The sequence below is a fragment of the Balaenoptera ricei genome, chromosome 1 (genome assembly GCF_028023285.1).
Source record: "Balaenoptera ricei isolate mBalRic1 chromosome 1, mBalRic1.hap2, whole genome shotgun sequence".
Lineage (NCBI taxonomy): Eukaryota > Metazoa > Chordata > Mammalia > Artiodactyla > Balaenopteridae > Balaenoptera > Balaenoptera ricei.
The window spans coordinates 4232016-4251734 of record NC_082639.1 but is presented as its reverse complement, the minus strand read 5'-3'; the positions used below and the strand labels follow the sequence as shown (position 1 = coordinate 4251734).

Below are 19719 nucleotides of genomic sequence, written 5' to 3'. Positions count from 1 at the left end.
CGCTAGATGGCAACCAAGTCAAATATAGAACACTCACTTAAATCTGGACTTGAGATAAACAACGAATAACTTCTGCTATTATGTCCCGATGATGGCATAAACTGGTTGTTTATTTGAAATTCAAATTTAACTGGGTGTTCTATATATATATTTTTTTAAAAATAAATTTATTTATTTTTGGCTGCATTGGGTCTTTGTTGCTGTGCGTGGGCTTTCTCTAGTTGCAGCAAGCGGGGGCTACTCTTCGTTGCAGTGCGTGGGCTTCTCATTGCGGTGGCTTCTCTTGCTGTGGAGCACGGGCTCTAGGCGCGTGGGCTTCAGTAGTTGCAGCACGTGGGCTCAGCAGTTGTGGCTTGCGGGCTCTAGAGTGCAGGCTCAGTAGTTGTGGCACATGGGCTCAGTTGCTCCGTGGCATGTGGGATCTTCCCGGACCAGGGCTCGAACCCGTGTCCCCTGCATTGGCAGGCGGATTCTTAACCACTGCGCCACCAGGGAAGTCCTGTTCTATATTTTTATTTGCTGAATCTGGCAACTGTACATAGACTAGGTGGGTGGGTGGGGTCCCTTCTGGCCAACTAGCTCTGGCCAGGACTTGTCCTTGGGAGGCACAGGAATAAAGCCTCATGTATGTAACTTATCAACTCAAATGCCAGCTCTGGGGCTCTCTGGCCACTTTCTGAGGTTTTCAGAGGAGAAAGTGGGCAGGTCAGAGCACTGTCCCAGATGCTGATTTCAATGACAAGCGAGCTAAACAGAATGTCTTTCTGAGGTTCAGAAGGAACCCTCCAAACCCAGCATCCGAGAACACAGGGACACCTAATCCACAGCCTTTGCTAATCACAGTTACAAGCGTAGTTGCAGCAACCAATTCAGAGGCCACTTCCCATGAGGACAGCCCAATTTAAGCACATCTTGGTCCCCAGGACCTCACACGGGTTTCTGGTGCTGGGATGGATTTGTTGGTAGAGACGATGAATTGAGGGATTTCTCCTAATTTGTGTTTAGTCAACCCCTAATAATTAATGTGTCCCAATGACACGGCAAGAAGACAAATGACATAGTATGTTTACCCCTGCTGCACAGTTTTTTCAGGAAACCATACTCTTTTCCCATGGAGGATACACCAAACGCAGCAGTGCTTATCTCTGGAGGAGAGGACTCTGCAGACTCTCATTTTCCTCTTTTATACATTCCTACGCAGTCGGCATTGTTTTTTTTTTTTTTTGGCTGCGCCACACAGCATGTGGGATCTTAGTTCCCCGAACTGGGATCGAACCCGTGCCCCCTGCAGTGGAAGCGTGGAGTCTTAACCACTGGACCGCCAGGGAAGTCCCACGGTCAGCATTCTTAAACCCCAAGGAGTCTGCCCCAGTTGACAGTGACGCCGTTACCCCGTTTCCTGGGCTGCATCCCTCTCGCAGCCCCTGCCTCGGCCAGGGGACCTCCTCCTGCCCCCGCCCAGCCCAGCCCTTACCGGTACTTCATGCCGGTGCACCGGGCGGTGCAGCTGTCCAGGGAGAGGCCGTGCATGCGCAGGAAGCTCTCCATGTTCCTGGCCTGGGCGGCTGCCCGCACCTCCCGCAGCTGCTGCAGCTCCAGCGTGCTGGCCTGGCGGACGGGCTGCAGGGCCCAGTCTGAGTGACACCTGCTCATCACGCTTCTCAGGCTCTCGCTGTACGTCATGGACAACATGGTCCCACCCGGCCCAGGAGCTGCCACTGTCCGGACGGGAAACGCCGAGTGGTGATGGGTTAGAGAGCATCCCGCCGTCCCCGGTGCCCAGGCTGGACGCCGGCCCTGGGGCTGGGGCAGGGGCTGCGGCAGGGACACATCCTCCAGATAGAGCGGCCACCAAGGGGTCTTGGCGCCTGGGGACAGGGCCCGGCCCCGGAATGTAAACACCTCTTGGCTTGAGATTCTCGGTCCTCAAAGCTGCACTGGCCGGGAACTCTGGCTGAGCCACCCCCTCTGCCCCTGCACCCATGAGACAAGCACAGGCGAAGCTGCATTCCAGGTGGGAGATCTCAAAAAAATGCTCCAAATGCGAAGGGGGCAGGAGCATGCAGAGAGCCCGGCCCCCAGAGTGGAAGACTTCACGGCACCCCCTGGAGGTGTTCCCAGGGTAAAACCAGGTACAGGGCCGTCCCGGGAAGCAGCATAAGCACACCTGTCGCTGAAGCAAATTCCAGTGTGATTTTGCCAGGGGGCATCGCGCCCCCAGGAAGGCCCTATTTGTTGGTTCACAGCCTGGTAAAGGGACGTGTTATCCACATGTGCATTCTCTGCTTGTACAAAGCGCCGTTGCACCAGCACAGTTCTTTGGGCTCCATGCTCAAATTAATTATGGCACAATCGACGAGTTTTTGCAATAGAAACACTGAGCGGATGCATTTAAGGAGGGAGTGAAGCGGGGGAGGGAATAGGTTTGGAAACTGCAAAGCTTAAATGTTGAGAACCATTGCTAAATCGTCATCTGAAAGGATGATTACACTTGGAAACTAAAAACATAAATGTCCATCAATAGGAAATCGGGTATGTAAATGATGGCTCATCCATAGAATGGAAATTTGTGCAGCCACGTGAGGTGTCTCCACGTGGACTGATAGGCAATGAGTCCCAGGAGACAGCGTCAAGAAAGGAAAGGAGAGGGGAACACATGTGTGCACAGAATGCTGCCCTTGTGTCAATTCACGCGCACACGTGAGTAGCTCAGCAAAGGGCCGGCGTCACAGCTGTGCGTCCACATCCTGCGGTGGCTTTGACTGGGCAACACGGACACGGCCACAGGGGGCAGGGCTGTCCTACAATCCAGGGACTCTCCCCCGCTCCCCCCTGCATCTGACCACGGGCTTCTGCCCCGGCCCAGATGCCTGCACCGTGGCCCCAGAATCGTCACCGTCACCGAGGTGAGATGCGTCTTTTCAGCTGGGTCAGCTGGACCCTGGAGCCCAGCCCTCGAACTGGAGGAACCAGCACTGTCCCCACCTCTGCCCTAAGGGAAAACAAGTCCCATTATCCCTGCGAAGGGCTGGGCAGGCTGTCCTGGGGGCTGAGGCAGCTGCAGAGTCCCTAGGGCGGAGAGGGCGTTGGGGTCGCCTGGGCTGGTCCTTCCTCAGGTGAGCTCTCCATCCCCAGTTCGTATCCCCCTTTCTCCACGGCAGGTATCATCACCTGACGACGTGCTTCTGTCCTCTCTAGTCATCTTGTTTGTTGCATCTGACCCCCTGAAGGTCAGGTCCAGGAGGGCAGGGACTTTTCCATCTACTTTCACTGCTGCACCCTCAGCTCCCGAAGTAGTAACTGGGTATTTCCCTGGCCGTGCCGGCAGCACCTGGAGGGGCTGGGCTGGCCCCCTGACTCAGGCCAAGGCTCTCTGCAGGCTGCCTTCTCCTGGGCCAGGACTTGCATCACCACAGCTCAGACCCACAGGGGGGCCCAGAACCTCTAGCATCCCCCAAGGGTTTGGACTAAGGTCTCTGAGGGATGCTTTTGCAGGACATGAAAATACCCACCTTCCAGGAGAACCATTCTGGGGCAGCAGAGGGGGCCCAGGCTCGGTGGGGGTGGGTGGGTTTGACCTTGGATGTGGCACCATGGACGCCCACAGGTAGCAACGCCAGCTCCCTCCCTCCCTCCTCCCCTCCAAGTGCACGCTGCCCACTACCCGTCAGGCAGCTGCTTCAAAGGCATCTCTGTGTGGCCTGCGTGGGGCAAAAGCAGGCCAGTCCTGGCTTCCCTGGGGGTCCATGTTCAGAGAGAACAGCCGGGCAAGCAGCAGTTACGGGGTGCTTCCCGAAGAGCAGGACCCACCTCAGACGCGACCGTTCCCAGCCAGGCCCAGCCAGGCTGAGATCAATAGCCATTAGAGCTTTCAAGACATGACCCGCAAAAAGCAATCCTGGTCTGACCTGGCTCTGGAAATCTAGCCCTGGCCCCAGAGCTGCAATGCCAGTGCAGCTGAGTGCCCTGCTTCTGGACAGGGGCAGCCCTGTCCAGTGGGTGTGTCACCCACGCGGTGTGACCCAGGCAGGCACCTGCACCGCTCCGAGCCTCAGTCTCCACGTCTGTGAAGTGGGATGAGCAGAGGCCTATTGTGCAGGCTGCCTTGGGCTGCACGGGACCGGCCTGGAAAACTGGACAGGGGCTGGCCTCGCCGTGGGAGCATGCCACGTGTGGGAGGTGGCCACCAACCACGAGGTGTGGACCATGGCACCAGTTACGATAAGTGGCGTGAGGACAAAATACACAAAAGGGGGTGGAGGGGAGGTGGGTGGGCCAGCGGGGGCCTCTCTAGAGGCCGCACGTGAACATGGGCCTGAGTGATTCGAGGGAGCCGTGTAGGATGAAATGTGGACGTTATCCATCGCCCCTGCTCTGGCGGAGACACACATCCCTAATGAGATGGGTGCAGTGGGTGCGGCCAGGACTTGGAGGGCGCCTCTCTGTGGGGCTGGGGTCCCTCCTGCCTGGGATCTCTCCTCATCTCGAGTTATAGCGGCCTTGGGAGGGGCCCCTGGGTGGGGCAGGGCCACCAGCTGCATGGAGGGAGCCCAGAGCCTCCTGCTGGACGTGAGGGTCCTGGTGGCGCAGGGCAGGCTTGGGCCAGGGGACCCGTGGGAGGAGGGGTGGGCCGTGGGCGAGCACGGTGGCCCCTGACCTGGGGTGGAGGGTGAGGACCTGGTGTCCACAAGGGGGTCTGTGACCGGAGGGCCAAGCACAGCTAGGAAGGGGCTGGGAAGCGTGGGTCCTCCTAAGGCCCTCGAGGGCGGGGGAGGAAGGACACAGAGGGACTCGGACAGTCACCAATGCTGTCCAGCGGGAGAGGACGGCGTAATAAGCCGGCTTCCTCCGCAGGCGAGCAGGGCTGGGTCCCTGGATGAGGGGCCCCTCGAAGACTCCCCTTGTTGGGGCTCCTGCCTTGGCCACCTGGCTTCTCAGGGACCCCGACCTCTCGCTCCTCCTCTTTGCCATACTGCCCCCCCATCTCAGGAAAAATCAGCCCTCTTTAATAGCCATCACTAATTACAGAGCCTACAGGCCCCCCCCACCCCGTGCTGGGGCCTGCCTTTTGCAAATCTATTCCTGTGGACGGGGGTCTGGGGAATTCACGCGAATGAACCGCGTGACATGGAAAAATGGAAAGAGACATTAACCTCGTTAAGTCCGTGGGAATCGCGACCTTGCTGAAGAGCCTTCCACCTGGAATTCCTGAACTGAGGTCTGTTTACTGAAAGCCACCAAAACACGAGACATGGGATCCGGAAGGAATCCGGAAAGTCTCTTTGAAACGGCGACATGTGTCTCGACACCGGAGAAACCGGCCTAAGTTCCTAAAGCGGGAGCGCAGAGGGCAGCGGCTCGAAATCATTCCGGAGCGCGGCTCGAAAATGCACAGCATTGCGTCAGGGCAAAAACAAAATTATTTTTGCTCGAGAACCATCAGCAAACCAAGGCCCAAAGAAGCAGCCCCCGGCCCTCTCAGGCCTGTGTTTCGAAACAGACCTTTCAGACAGCACCCAGCCTCCTGCTGCCATTCTCAGGGGGGAAACTTGAAAATGCTGGATCTTAGTGGGGAACCCGACAGGGTACCAGCTGCAGCCCAGGTCTCCCCGGATGGGAGAGTGGCAGGGTTGGGAGGCAAGCAGGTTCAAGCGGCAGAACGCCCACCCTCCTTCCTCCCGTGGTTACCTAGGGCTGGCTTTTTTTTTTTTTTTTTGAGGTTTTCCGCTTTGAAAACACAGAGGGTCTAATTTCTGATCAGCCAAACGCATCCCCAAAAGCTGTCCCTGTCCTTTCTGTTCCCGGGATGCTTGTCCCCCAGCAGCATTCCCCCCACCAAGAAGGCAGCTGCCACTTGTCTCCTGGAGCTGAAGGGATGAAGGGACCACTCACCTGCCTTGCTGGCGTCTGCTGGTTAAAAGGGACACAGTCTAGTTTATTAGGGTTCACAAGGCGTTTAAGGAGCTGGTGCAGCAGCTCTCTCATTAGGGAGTGTCACTGCAGAACGTCAGAAGCAATTGGTGAATAAGTCCCACAAGGGTCGGGTTTGGAGGCAGCGAGTCCATTAGTCCTATTAGGGCATCTGCATCTCAGTGAAAGAGGCTGAATTATTCACGAGCGTGCCTCTTCCCCTAAAAGCCTGGGGAGTGTGGTTCCGCGGTGCAGCCTGGCAAGGCAGCCTCCTGCGTGCTGGCTGGGAGGGGGCACCGGCTGGGGTCCTGCCATCCCCTCGGGTGCACACCCTCTGCCTCGAGACCTGACCCTGGGAACCGCAGGTGGAGAGGCGCAGGCTGTGCTTTCTGGTATTTGAGGATGGGACCCAGGCTTGTGGCTGCCGTCCCACCTTGTTCTTAACTGTCTGCAAGCAGGGGAGCCCCGAGGCCCCACGGCACGTGACCACCACCCACAGTGAAGGGGTTGAGGTCTGGCAAGACGCACCCTCAGCACACGCAGACGGATGCCCCACCTCCCTTCCACCGGGACGTGCCCCAGATTGTACGTCTTATACTGCCAGGACCTATAAATGGCTGGAAGGTTCCTGCAGTTTGCTATATGGACACCACACTGCTTCTCTCTCCAGGTGGGGGCATGGAGACCCTTCCTCACAGTCCTGACCTGAGGTTTGGAAAACGCTTTGAGGCTGAGCCCTGGGGTGATGTTATGCTGAGCCCCCGTTCCGGGTTCATGACCGCAGGGGCCCTTCGTGTCATACTAGGATCCCCCCAAAGTCTCAGCATGACACTATCCTCTAGCTGAGAAATCGCGCCGGTGCCTGTGGGATTCTGGATGGAGGCTGAGCTGATTACCCCATGACAAACCTGCTAACGGGGTGGCTACAAGGGGTGGGGGGATCACTTCACCAGATCCGGAGTAGAAAGAAATGGGAGGCCGGGGGAGGACGTGGAACCGGAGGTAACTGGTAGTGGGTGATGATCTGGAAAGGCCTTCGTGATGGACTTGGGATGGTTTTTCTTTTCTTTTTTAAAAAATTTATTTATTTTGGCTGCACCACGCACCTTGCGGGGTCTTAGTCCCCTGACCAGGGATCGAACCTATGCCTCCTGAAGTGGAAGCACAGAGTCCTAACCACTGGACCACCAGGGAATTCCCTGGGATGGTTTTTCTTAAAGGCTGAAGCCCACTGTCAGGTTCCATGTCACGTGTCACCCCCTGGCTGGAAGTGGCCGTAGTGGGCCTCATTGCTGGGTGGCGGTCATCAGCCTGACATGCTTGGAATGAGGCTCATCTCCTTCCCCTGGGGCACCGTTCCCCTCTCATCACATTGTCCCTCTCAGCACCTGTACCTCAGACACCAAGCCCCATGGACGTGGCTCCTGGTACCCTTCACTCTCTCTTCCTGTGGCTCCTGTGGTTCAGCCCTTCTCCATCTCTCCTGGCTCCTCATCCAGCATCTCCATCCCCCGTCTCACTTCCTGCTACCAGGCTTCCTTCCTGCAGCAGAGCCCTGCCCCCTGCCCTGCTCTAACACCATCGATGGCTCCCCAGTGCCCACTGAATGCCATCCAGGCTCCTCTGCTTGGCATTCCTGGCTCTCCCTCCTCAGACCCCCAGCTGCCTCTACAGTCTGGCCTCTGTTTACTCTCCATCCTGTCCTGTCCCTGATGGCCCAGATGGTGTGACCGCTACTTCCTGTTCTCAGGGCGCCTCTCCAAGCTGTGCTCAGGCTGTCGCATCTACTGGAATGTTCTTCCTGGTGTCTGTTGAATTCTGTCCAGTCTTCAAGGTCCAGCCCAAAGGTTCTATGCAGCCTTCCCTGACTCTCAGCTGGCTGTGACCCCTCCCTCCTCGGAACGCCACCAACTCTCTGGACTCTCCCATGACCCACTATTTTTTTTTTTTAAATTTATTTTATTTTTGGCTGCATTGGGTCTCCGTTGCTGTGCACGGGCTTTCTCTAGTTTCGGAGAGCGGGGGCTACTCTTCGTTGTTGTGCGTGGGTTTCTCATTGTCGTGGCTTCTCTTGTTGCAGAGCGCAGGCTCTAGGCGTGCGGGCTTCAGTAGTTGTGGCACGTGGGCTCAGTAGTTGTGGCTCGTGGGCTCTAGAGCACAGGCTCAGTAGTTGTGGCGCACGGGCTTCGTTGCTCTGCGGCATGTGGAATCTTCCTGGACCAGGGCTCGAACCCGTGTCCCCTGCATTGGCAGGCGGATTCTTAACCACTGCGCCACCAGGGAAGCCCCCCATGACCCACTTTGCCTCCTAGATACTGTTAGAATGATTTGGGTTCGGAGTAGATTGCACTACCGTGGCCGATCCCTTGCCCCCTCTCTGCGTCACGTGACCATGATTCCTCCCATGGGTCGGTGGGGGGGAGTATATTTTCCCCTTGACATTGGGCTTGGTCATGAGCATGCTTTGGCCAAAAGAATGAGCAGAAGTGACTGTACCAATTCTAACCGTCGGCCTTCAGAGACAGTTGTGTTTCTGCTGTTTTCTCTGGCACTTCTGCCATGAGAAGAGGCCTGGGATGGCCCCTGGTTAGGAAGGACGGAGAGATGGTGAACACCGGCGTCCAGCCTGCAGCTCAGAGACCAACCCAGCTAAGCCCAGCCTAGATGAACTGACTCCAGTCAACCCACAGACATATGAGCAAGGAATCAATGCTTATTGTTGCTGCCCCTGTGACTTGGGGTAGTTTGTTATGCGGCCTTCTGTGTAAAAGCTGACAGGTACAGGGTCTTCCCTCCCTTACCCGTCTGTGAGCTGCTCGAGGGCAGGGCCCTGGACACCTTTGCCCTGTTGGAGGAGGGGGTGCCACCCTGCTGGCTGACTTAAATAACCATCCAACAGCCGTGTCAGTGCCTGGGTGACGAGGACCCCCCACTGGGAGTGGCACCCAGTTTGCTGAACACAGACCCCACCCCCTTAGAGGTCATCACCAGAGGCCCCACAAAAGATGCCAAATGTCTGTGGGAAGTAACCATGCCGGAGCCCCAAAGGGCAGGACAGCCAGAGCCTGTGGCATTGAACGTGGAGCTGAGAGGCTGGGGGTGGGTGGTCTTCAGATCTGGAGATTCAGTTCTCTAGCAGAGCCTGTCCACCGGGCAAGAAGACCTCATGGGGACAGGACGCTCAGCCAGAGGGGTCGCAGAGGGTAGACCACAGGGTGGATCCAGGGGGTCCGGGGGGCCAGCAAGGGGCGTGGACCACCCTTTCACTTCAATTCGACTTACTTGGCACCTCTTAGGGGACCAGCACTTTCAGCCGGCTGGCCTGTTTTGGGGATTTTTCTGCCTGTCTCAGCTCACTCCTTTCCTTCCAGGAGTGAGGCAGGCCCAGGACCTCTGAGGATGCGGCTCAAGTGCATGTTTGGTTTCAAGGATTCAAGTGCATGTTTGGTTTCAAGGATTCAGTTTGAATCCTTGTGGACGGATGGCAAACATTCATTCTGGCATATTATGTCATACATACATACATACACACACACACACATACATACGTATATGATGATAAACACTTCATTCAATAAGAGCATTTGCAAGCTCAGACCTAACTATTTCAAGCAAGACCTTATCTAGCAAAAATTCCAGTAGAATCAAAGATTTGCTCGTCCCTTTAGAGCTCTCGGTAAGCGGTGAGACCTCATGGGAGGCACTGAAGCAATGGCAAAATTAGCCTGAGGACCCAGGCCCACGGTCATGTTCGGAGGTGCCAAGGCTGTGGGAAGGAAAAAGCCACATGGAAATCCAGCGCCGACCCCAGCACCCACTGCCCGAGCGAGGTCCCTGGTGCATCGGCGATAACGGCCCCACAGCTCCGTCACCGCTGCGGGTGCACATGCCGGGAACCAGGTCTGGACCGAGAGACCTCCCAGGCCTGGAGGCCAAGACGCACAACAGACACCAGGGCCCTGCCCCCACGAGCCGTACTGAGTGTCCAGCCCCAAAGCTGGCGGAGCTGCCCTGAGGGTTCCGTAAGCCTGGCATGTTCTCGATGGAGGGAAACGTCAAAGTAAATTCCCAGAGTTAGAGATTTACAAGAGCACGCGTGTCTGTAGTGCACGCCCCACCCCTACAGGTTAGGAAGAGGCTGCACAGAGGGAGGAAGGGACCCGCCTGGGGGGCTTTTGCTGATGGACGTGCCTCGGGCTGGACCTCTGGACGCCGTGTCCCTCTGGTGACAGACTCTCCCCCAGTGGACACATTGTGATGATTTCCAACAGGAAATGCATCAGAAAGATGCCAGCGCACCTGTCCCAACCCTGGCCTGGGTCCTATCGCAGCCGCACACCCCAGAGAGCTCCATAGGCTACAGATCAGCTCAAATTCAAGGAAACGCGGAGAACACTGGGCTGGGTGCATCGTCTTTCACTCTGATCACCTAAGAAGCACAAAGCTGGGCTGACAGGAAAGCACCCGATCCGCTGTCTGAGGGGTGAGGTTTGAAAGGCGATCTGGCGAGAGCTCAGCTCAAATCAAAGCAAATTCTAGACGACGAGCCCACACAATGAGCCTGACTTCACGTCTTTCATCACCATGCCGTGTCGTGGCACCGAGAAGAGGACCAGAGCCTGGCTCTTATGGGGGAGTTTTCACGCCCGAGAAATCACCAGCACACCCGGCCTGGGCGACGTGGCTCTCCCACCCGCTGCCCTGCTTGCCGGTTGTAGGGAAAACGGAGGGCTCGTTACCTGTAAAACTGGAGCTGTCTTTTGGGGCTCCCATACCGAGTACTGCGGACAGCAATGGAGGAGAGAGAAGGAAACAGGGAGAGAAGAGAGAGAAGCCACAGTTGGCATCAACCACGCACAGGGAGGTGCCAGCCCGGGAAGCATCTCTGACGCCCGGCAGCCCCAGCCCCAGCCCCACCCCGCCCTCTCGGGGCTGTCGGAGGATGTGCCCGGGTACCAAGTCTCGGTAGCAGCGCCACCCAGTGGCACAGGGAGGTGGAGGCCCGTTTGTTTGGATGCCAGGCTCCTCTGTGCCTGGCCTCGGTTTGGGTTTCTTTTTTTTCTGGTCACCCCGCGCGGCATGTGGCATCTTAGCTCCCCCGCCAGGGATTGAACCCACACCTCCTGCAGGGGAAGGGCAGAGTCTTAACCACTGGACTGCCAGGGAAGTCCCTCTGTTTGGGTTTTCATGAAACATGCTTTTTCAGACCAACGGTTGAAAACCTTGAAACCCAGGAATGCCCATCGCCCAACACGCTGGGAAGTCTGCACGTGACCATGGGGTTCTCTTTAGGACCTGGATGCAGGAGGGACGCCCCCATCCCCTGTGGTTTCCATGGACGCTAGCTGTGGCTCAGGCCCTCACAGTTATCTGAAGGTCCAGTGGCTCAAGGACTGGCGGGCCCCAGGGTTCCACTTGCGCCCCAGTCCTCCGTGACAATGATGCCAGCGGCTCCCACCCCGCGCCTTCCCCATGCCCTCCCTGTGGTTCAACCTGGGCTATTTTCCAAACAGAAAGACCCAGGGCTGGATCTGGAAGTGGGCTCCACAAAGAGGTCAAGGGGGCCCGGTGAGCATTCCACCCTCCGCGGGCTCCACTCAGGCCTGTAAGGCTTGGAGCCTTGCTCAGGGCGTCAGGGGAGCCGGTGGGACCACAGGGGCTACAGGACCTGCAGTGTGTGTGGGATGAGAGAGATGGAAACCGGGAAGCGCCTCTGTTACCTCCCACGGAATATTTCAGAAGAGTCAGGGACAAGGCAGGCGTCTAATCCTGGCTCCATCCACCTGGAAAACCTTGGGTTTTTTCTTTCCCATTTTAGTCTTAAAACCCTCCTTTCCTTGGAGAAAATGCAGGCTTGCGTGCACCTGACAGCCCTGTGGGCTCACTCGGCCCCTCCCTCTGGGTCAAGGGGAGGAGACTGGCCTGCGGACCTCCTCAGAGGCAGCACTGGCCCTGGGAGGGCCTGGGTGGGGTGGCACGGGGGCGTCACCTGTAGATCATGCCAGGGGAGCCGGTCTGCCGCAGGGAGAGCCGAGCCGGGGACCCCGTGGTCGATTCCGGATACATGGAGCCGGCCTCACTCGTCCCGACCCACTCCCTTCTTCAAGGAGGGAAGATCCTGGAGGGAGAGCAAAGAAGGAGGGGAGGCGGTTACAAAAAGACCAATCAGTGTGGCCAGGATGCTCTGTGATCCTGAAGGCCTGGTTCCTTGGGCATCTGCATGTCCCTCATCAGACAGACAGACGGGCCCATGGGGGCTCGGGTGAGGCTGATGGTCGGGTCCGTGACCGTGAAGGATTTCTACTCCTTCTTTCCAAGCCCCCACTCCGCCCCTCCCTGACTGCCTTTCTGAGGTTCTGGGAGCACTTCCTCGTTGCCCAAACTATGCAGAAATGGTGGTTGCAGAGGGAATCTGTGGACTTGGGAATCTGGGCTGTCTTCCCCAGGCCAGGAAGTGGTACCACGGTCACCCAGGGTCATCCTGGATGCCTCACCTCCCTGACCCCTGACTCCTGCCCTGAGGCACCCCCGGGCAAGTGAGGGACACGGACGGGAAACCAGGACCACAGAGGGGAGGGTGCACAGAGCGCCAGGCCTTGTGTGCTAGGAGCAGAGCCATCCCCAAGGCCAGTCCAGATGCTGGTCCAGAGGCCCCGGGGAAGGCAGGGTGCACGATGTCCTCACACAGGCTAACGGGATGGGGAACAGGCAGCCAAGGGCAGGCCGGGATGCACGTGCCCTTTACTGGGGGTGCGGCCCACCCCCACCCCTCGCTCTCCTCTCTGGCTTTCCCTGGGCCCAGCTGCTGTGTGGTGACACCTCAACCCCCAGCTCGGGCACTTAGGGATGTTTAGTGTCCAGAATTCCGAATCACAGACTTAATCTGCCTGAGTCCCCAGGTGACGTCCGTGTTGTTTGTCCAGGGAACACACTTTGAGGACCCTTGGCCTAAAGCCAAGCTCCCGGACTAGAAGTCGGCAAACTACTGCCAGCAGGCCAAAAATTTCTGTAAATAAGATTTTATTGGAGGTTCTACCTCCATGCCCATTTGTTTATGAATTGCCCATTTGTGCTACTATGATGGGGTGGGTCGTTGCAATGGAGACCATCTGGCCTGCAAGGCCTAAAATATTTACTACCTGTCCCTTTAAAGGAAAAGTCTGCCGACCCCTGTTCTAGGCTATTCTCTCCCCCACTCTCCAAGATGACACGGCCCAGCACCTCTCTCCTGAAATCACGAACACTTCCTTTCCCGTGTTACCCATAGCTCTTGACTTGATGCTTCCTATTTCACTAGCATCAGACCCATCCTCCAGCATCAGCACAAGGAACATTCTGCTCCCCTCCCATTGCTACCGGGTGACCTGGCCACGCCCACGGCACCCACACTCTCTGCCTCGCCCCCATTCAAGGGCATCCTGCAACAGGACTCTTGCCCACAAGTCCTTCCTTCTTTACGGAGCAGAGCCATCTGCACACAATCAATTACTACTTCTTCTATCTTGGGACTTCCCTGGTGGTCCAGTGGTTAAGACTCCGCACTTCCACTGCAGGGGCACAGGTTCGATCCCTGGTCAGGGAACTAAGATCCTGCATGCCACGCGGTGCGGCCAAAAACCCCCAAACCACCCCCCCCAAAAATGACTTCTCCAGATGGAAGGAAAGTTGGTGGAGGAGAAGGACGTGCGCTCACTCCCTCTTGAGAGAGCACCATCATCACAACTAACTGCTGAACAATCATTGACAAGAAGACAGTGGAACTCACCGAAAAAGATACCCCACATCCAAAGACAAAGGAGAAGCCACAATAAGATGGTAGGAGGGGTGCAATCACGATAAAACCAAATCTTATAACCGCTGGGTGGGTGACTCACAGACTGGCGAACACTTATACCACAGAAGTTCACCCACTGGAGTGAAGGTTCTGAGCCCCACGTCAGGCCTCCCAACCTGGGGGTCTGGCAACGGAGGAGGAATTCCTAGAGAATCAGACTTTGAAGGCTAGCGGGATTTGACTGCAGGACTTTGACAGGACTGGGGGAAACAGAGACTCCACTCTTGGAGGGCACACACAAAGTAGTGTGCGCATCGGGACCCAGGGGGAAGGAGCAGTGACCTCATAGGAGGCTGAAGCAGACCTACCAGCTAGTGTTGGAGGGTCTCCTGCAGAGGCAGGGGGCAGCTGTGGCTCACTGCGGGTACAAGGACACTGGCAGCAGAAGTTCTGGGAAGTACTCCTTGGCGTGAGCCCTCCCGGAGTCTGCCATTAGCCCCAACAAAGAGACTGCAGACTCCAGGGCTGGGTCGCCTAAGGCCAAACAACCAACAGGGAGGGAACTCAGCCCCACCCATTAGCAGACAAGCAGATTAAAGTTTTACTGAGCTCTGCCCACCAGAGCAACAGTCAGGTCTACCCACCACCAGTCCCTCCCATCAGGAAACTTGCACAAGCCTCTTAGATAGCCTCATCCACCAGAGGGCAGACAGCAGAAGCAAGAAGAACTACAACCCTGCAGCCTGCGGAAGGAAAACCACAATCAGAGAAAGATAGACAAGATGAAAAGGCAGAGGGCTATGTACCAGATGAAGAAACAAGATAACCCCAGAAACACAATTAAATGAAGTGGAGATAGGCAACCTTCCGGAAAAAGAATTCAGAATAATGATAGTGAAGATGATCCAGGACCTCAGAAAAAGAATGGAGGCAAAGATCGAGAAGATGCAAGAAATGTTTAACAAAGACCTAGAAGAATTAAAGAACAAACAAACAGGAATGAACAATACAATAACGGAAATGAAAAATACACTAGAAGGAATCAATAGTAGAATAACTGAGGCAGAAGAACTGATAAGTGACCTGGAAGACAGAATGGTGGAAATCACTGCCACAGAAAAGAATAAAGAAAAAAGAATGAAAATAAATGAAGACAGCCTAAGAGACCTCTGGGACAACATTAAATGCACCAACATTCACGTTATAGGGGTCCCAGAAGGAGAAGAGAGAGAGAGAAAGGAACTGAGAAAATATTTGAAGGCATTACAGTCGGAAACTTCCTTAACATAGGAAAGGAAATAGGCGCCCAAGTCCAGGAAGCACAGAGAGTCCCAGGCAGGATAAACCCAAGGAGAAACACACTGAGAGACATAGTAATCAAACTGACAAAAATTAAAGACAAAGAAAAATTATTAAAAGCAACAAGGGAAAAACGACAAAAACATACAAGCGAACTCCCATAAGGTTAACAGCTGATTTCTCAGCAGAAACTCTGCAAGCCAGAAGGGAGCATGATATATTTAAAGTGATGAAAGGGAAGAACCTACAACCAAGAATACTCTACCCAGCAAGGATCTCATTCATATTTGACAGAGAAATCAAAAGTTTTACAGACAAGCAAAAGCTAAGAGAATTCAGCACCACCAAACCAGCTTTACAACAAATGCTTAAGGAACTTCTCTAAGTGGGAAACACAAGAGAAGAAAAGGACCTACAAAAACAAACCCAAAACAATTAAGATAATGGTAATAGGAACATACATATTGATAATTACCTTAAATGTAAATGGATTAAATGCTCCAACCAAAAGACATAGACTGGCTGAATGGATACAAAAACAAGACCCATACATATGCTGTCTACAAGAGACCCACTTCAGACCTAGGGACACATACAGACTGAAAGTGAGGGGATGGAAAAAGATATTCTATGCAAATGGAAATCAAAAGAAAGCTGGAGGGGCTTCCCTGGTGGTGTAGTGGTTAAGAATCCGCCTGCCAATGCAGGGAACACAGGTTCAAGCCCTGGTCCGGGAAGATCCCACATGCTGTGGAGCAGCTAAGCCTGTGCGCCACAACTACTGAGCCTGCGCTCTAGAGCCCATGAGCCACAACTACTGAGCCTGCGTGCCACAGCTACTGAAGCCCGCACACCTAGAGCCTGCGCTGCACAAGAGAAGCCACTGCAACGAGAAACTCGCGCACCACAACAAAGAGTAGCCCCCACTCGCCGCAACTAGAGAAAGTCTGCACGCAGCAACAAAGACCCAATGCAGCCAAAAATAAATAAATAAATAAATAAATTTATTAAAAAAAATAAAAAAAGAAAGCTGGAGTAGCAATTCTCATATCAGACAAAATAGACTTTAAAATAAAGACTATTACAAGAGACCAAGAAGGACATAATGACCAAGGGATCAATCCAAGAAGAAGATATAACAATTGTAAATATTTATGCACCCAACATAGGAGCACCTCAATACTTAAGGCAAATGCTAACAGCCAAAAAAGGGGAAATTGACAGTAACACAATCATAGTAGGGGACTTTAACACCTCACTTTCACACCAATGGACAGATCGTCCAAAATGAAAATAAATAAGGAAACACAAGCTTTAAATGGCACATTAAACAAGATGGACTTAATTGATATTTATAGGACATTCCATCCGAAAACAACAGAATACACTTTCTTCTCAAGTATTCATGGAACATTCTCCAGGATAGACCATATCTTGGGTCACAAATCAAGCCTTGGTAAATTTAAGAAAATTGAAATTGTATCAAGTATCTTTTCTGACCACAACATTATGAGACTAGATATCAATTACAGGAAAAGAACTGTAAAAAATACAAACGCATGGAGGCTAAACAATACGCTACTAAATAACCAAGAGATCACTGAAGAAATCAAAGAGGAAATCAAAAAATACCTGGAAACAAATGACAACGAAAACATGACGACCCAAAACCTGTGGGATGCAGCAAAAGCAGTTCAAGAGGGAAGTTTATAGAAATACAATCCTACCTCAAGAAACAATAAAAATCTCAAATAAACAACCTAACCTTACACCTAAAGCAATTAGGGAAAGAAGAACAAAAAAACCCCAAAGTTAGCAGAAGGAAAGAAATCATAAAGATCAGATCAGAAATAAATGAAAAAGAAATGAAGGAAACAATAGCAAAGATCAATAAAAGTAAAAGCTGGTTCTTTGACAAGAAAAACAAAATTGATAAACCATTAGCCAGACTCATCAAGAAAAAAAGGGAGAAGACTCAAATCAACAGAATTAGAAATGAAAAAGGAGAAGTAACAACTGACACTGAAGAAATACAAAGGATCATGAGAGATTACTACAAGCAACTATATGCCAATAAAATGGACAACCTGGAAGAAATGGACAAATTCTTAGAAAAACACAACCTTCCAAGACTGAACCAGGAAAAAATAGAAAATATAAACAGACCAATCACAAGTAATGAAATTGAAACTGTGATTAAAAATCTTCCAACAAACAAAAGCCCAGGACCAGATGGCTTCACAGGTGAATTCTATCAAACATTTAGAGAAGAGCTAACACCCATCCTTCTCAAACTCTTCCAAAATATAGCAGAGGGAGGAACACTCCTAAACTCATTCTATGATGCCACCATCACCCTGATACCAAAATCAGACAAAGATGTCACAAAAAAAGAAAACTACAGGCCAATATCTCTGATGAACATAGATGCAAAAATCCTCCACAAAATACTAGCAAACAGAATCCAACAGCACATTAAAAGGATCATACACCATGGTCAAGTGGGGTTTACCCCAGGGATGCAAGGATTGTTCAATATATGCAAATCAGTGAATGTGATACACCATATTAACAAATTGAAGGATAAAAACCATATGATAATCTCAATAGATGCAGAAAAAGCTTTTGACAAACTTCAACACCCATTTATGATGAAAAACTCTCCAGAAAGTCAGCATAGAGGGAACCTACCTCAACATAATAAAGGCCATATATGACAAACCCACTAAATGGGGTCATTCTAAATGGTGAAAAACTGAAACCATTTCTTCTAAGATCCGGAACAAGACAAGGTTGGCCACCCTCACCACTATTATTCAACATAGTTTTGGAAGTTTTAGCCACAGCAGTCAGAGAAGAAAAAGAAATAAAAGGAATCCAAATTGGAAAAGAAGAAGTAAAACTGTCACTGTTTGCCGATGACATGATACTATACATAGAAAATCCTAAAGGTGCCACCAGAAAACTACTAGAGCTAATCAATGAATTTGGTAGAGTAGCAGGATACAAAATTAATGCATAGAAATCTCTTGCATTCCTATACACTAACAACGAAAGATCAGAAGGTAAATTAAGGAAACAATCCCATTTACCACTGCAACAAAAAGAATAAAATACCTAGGAATAAACCTACCTAAGGAGGTAAAAGACCTGTACTCAGAAAACTATAAGACACTGATGAAAGAAATCAAAGGTGACACAAACAGATGGAGAGAGATACCATGTTCTTGGATTGGAAGAGTCAATATTGTGAAAATGACTATACTACCCAAAGCAGTCTACAGGTTCAATGCAATCCCTATCAAATTATCAATGGCATTTTTTACAGAACTAGAACAAAAAATCTTATAATTTGTATGGAGACACAAAAGACCCCGATTAGCCAAAGCAATCTTGAAAAAAAAAAAAAAAAAAAAAACGGAGCTGGAGGAATCAGACTCCCTGACTTCAGACTATACTACAAAGCTACAGTAATCAAGACAGTATGGTACTGGCACAAAACCAGAAATATAGATCAATGGAACAGGATAGAAAGCCCAGAGATAAACACATGCACCTATGGTCAACTTATCTATGACAATGGAGGCAAGGATATACAATGGAGAAAAGACAGTCTCTTCAATAAGTGATGCTGGGAAAACTGGACAGCTACATGTAAAAGAATGAAATTAGAACACTCCCTAACACCATACACAAAAATAAACTCAAAATGGATTAAAGACCTAAATGTAAGACCAGGCAATATAAAACTCTTAGAGGAAAACATAGGAAGAACACTCTTTGACACACACTGCAGCAAGATCTTTTTTGACCCACCTCCTAGAGTAATGGAAATAAAAACAAAAATAAACAAATGGGACCAAGTGAAACTTAAAACTTTTGCGCAGCAAAGGAAACTATAAACAAGACAAAAAGACAACCCTCAGAATGGGAGAAAATATTTGCAAGTGAATCAACAGACAAATGATTTATCTCCAAAATATATGAACAGCTCATGCAGCTCAATATCAAAAAAACAAACAACCCAATCAGAAAATGGGCAGAAGACCTAAATCTACATTTCTCCAAAGAAGACATATAGATGGCCAAGAGGCACATGAAAAGCTGCTCAACATCACTAATTACTAGAGAAATGCAAATCAAAATTACGAGGTATCACCTCACTCCAGTTAGCTGGGCATCATCATAAAGTTACAAACAATAAATGCTGAAGAGGGTGTGGAGAAAAGAGAACCCTCTTGCACTGTTGGTGGGAATGTAAATTGATAGAGCCATTAAGGAGAACAGTATGGAGGTTCCTTAAAAAAATAAAAATAGAATTACTATATGACCCAGCAATCCCACTACTGGACATATACCCAGAGAAAATCATAATTCAAAAAGACGCATGCAGCCCAATGTTCATTGCAGCACTTTTACAATAACCAGGTCGTGGAAGCAACCTAAATGTCCATCAACAGACGAATGGATAAAGAAGATGTGGTATATACATACAATGGAATATTACTCAGCCATAAAAAGGAACGAAATTGGGTCACTTGTAGAGACGTGGATGGACCTAGAGACTGTCATACAGAGTGAAGTAAGTCAGAAAAAGAAAAACAAATATCATATATTAATGCATATATGTGGAATCTAGAAAAATGGTACAGATGAACTGGTTTGCAAGGCAGAAATAGAGACACAGATGTAGAGGACAAACGTATGGACACCAAGGGGGGAAGTCTGGGGGGATG

At 51.8% G+C, this 19719-nt stretch overlaps 1 protein-coding gene across 5 annotated transcripts in view; it reads right to left on the bottom strand.

Moving 5' to 3' along the window:
• The window catches only part of KCNAB2 (potassium voltage-gated channel subfamily A regulatory beta subunit 2), a 97295-nt gene that overhangs the window by 43594 nt on the left and 33982 nt on the right, over window positions 1–19719 (bottom strand). For 3 of the 5 annotated variants that reach the window (XM_059905749.1, XM_059905826.1, XM_059905902.1), the window contains exons 2-3: window positions 11900–12028; window positions 10650–10691 (exon numbers count right to left, since the gene is read on the bottom strand). In XM_059905749.1, the coding sequence (XP_059761732.1) occupies window positions 10650–10691; window positions 11900–11976 (119 nt within the window). In that variant the 5' untranslated portion in view covers window positions 11977–12028. Of the gene's footprint in view, window positions 1–1474; window positions 1696–10649; window positions 10692–11899; window positions 12029–19719 lie in introns of those variants that run through there. The other 2 variants (XM_059905985.1, XM_059906064.1) reach the window with 2 other exon arrangements.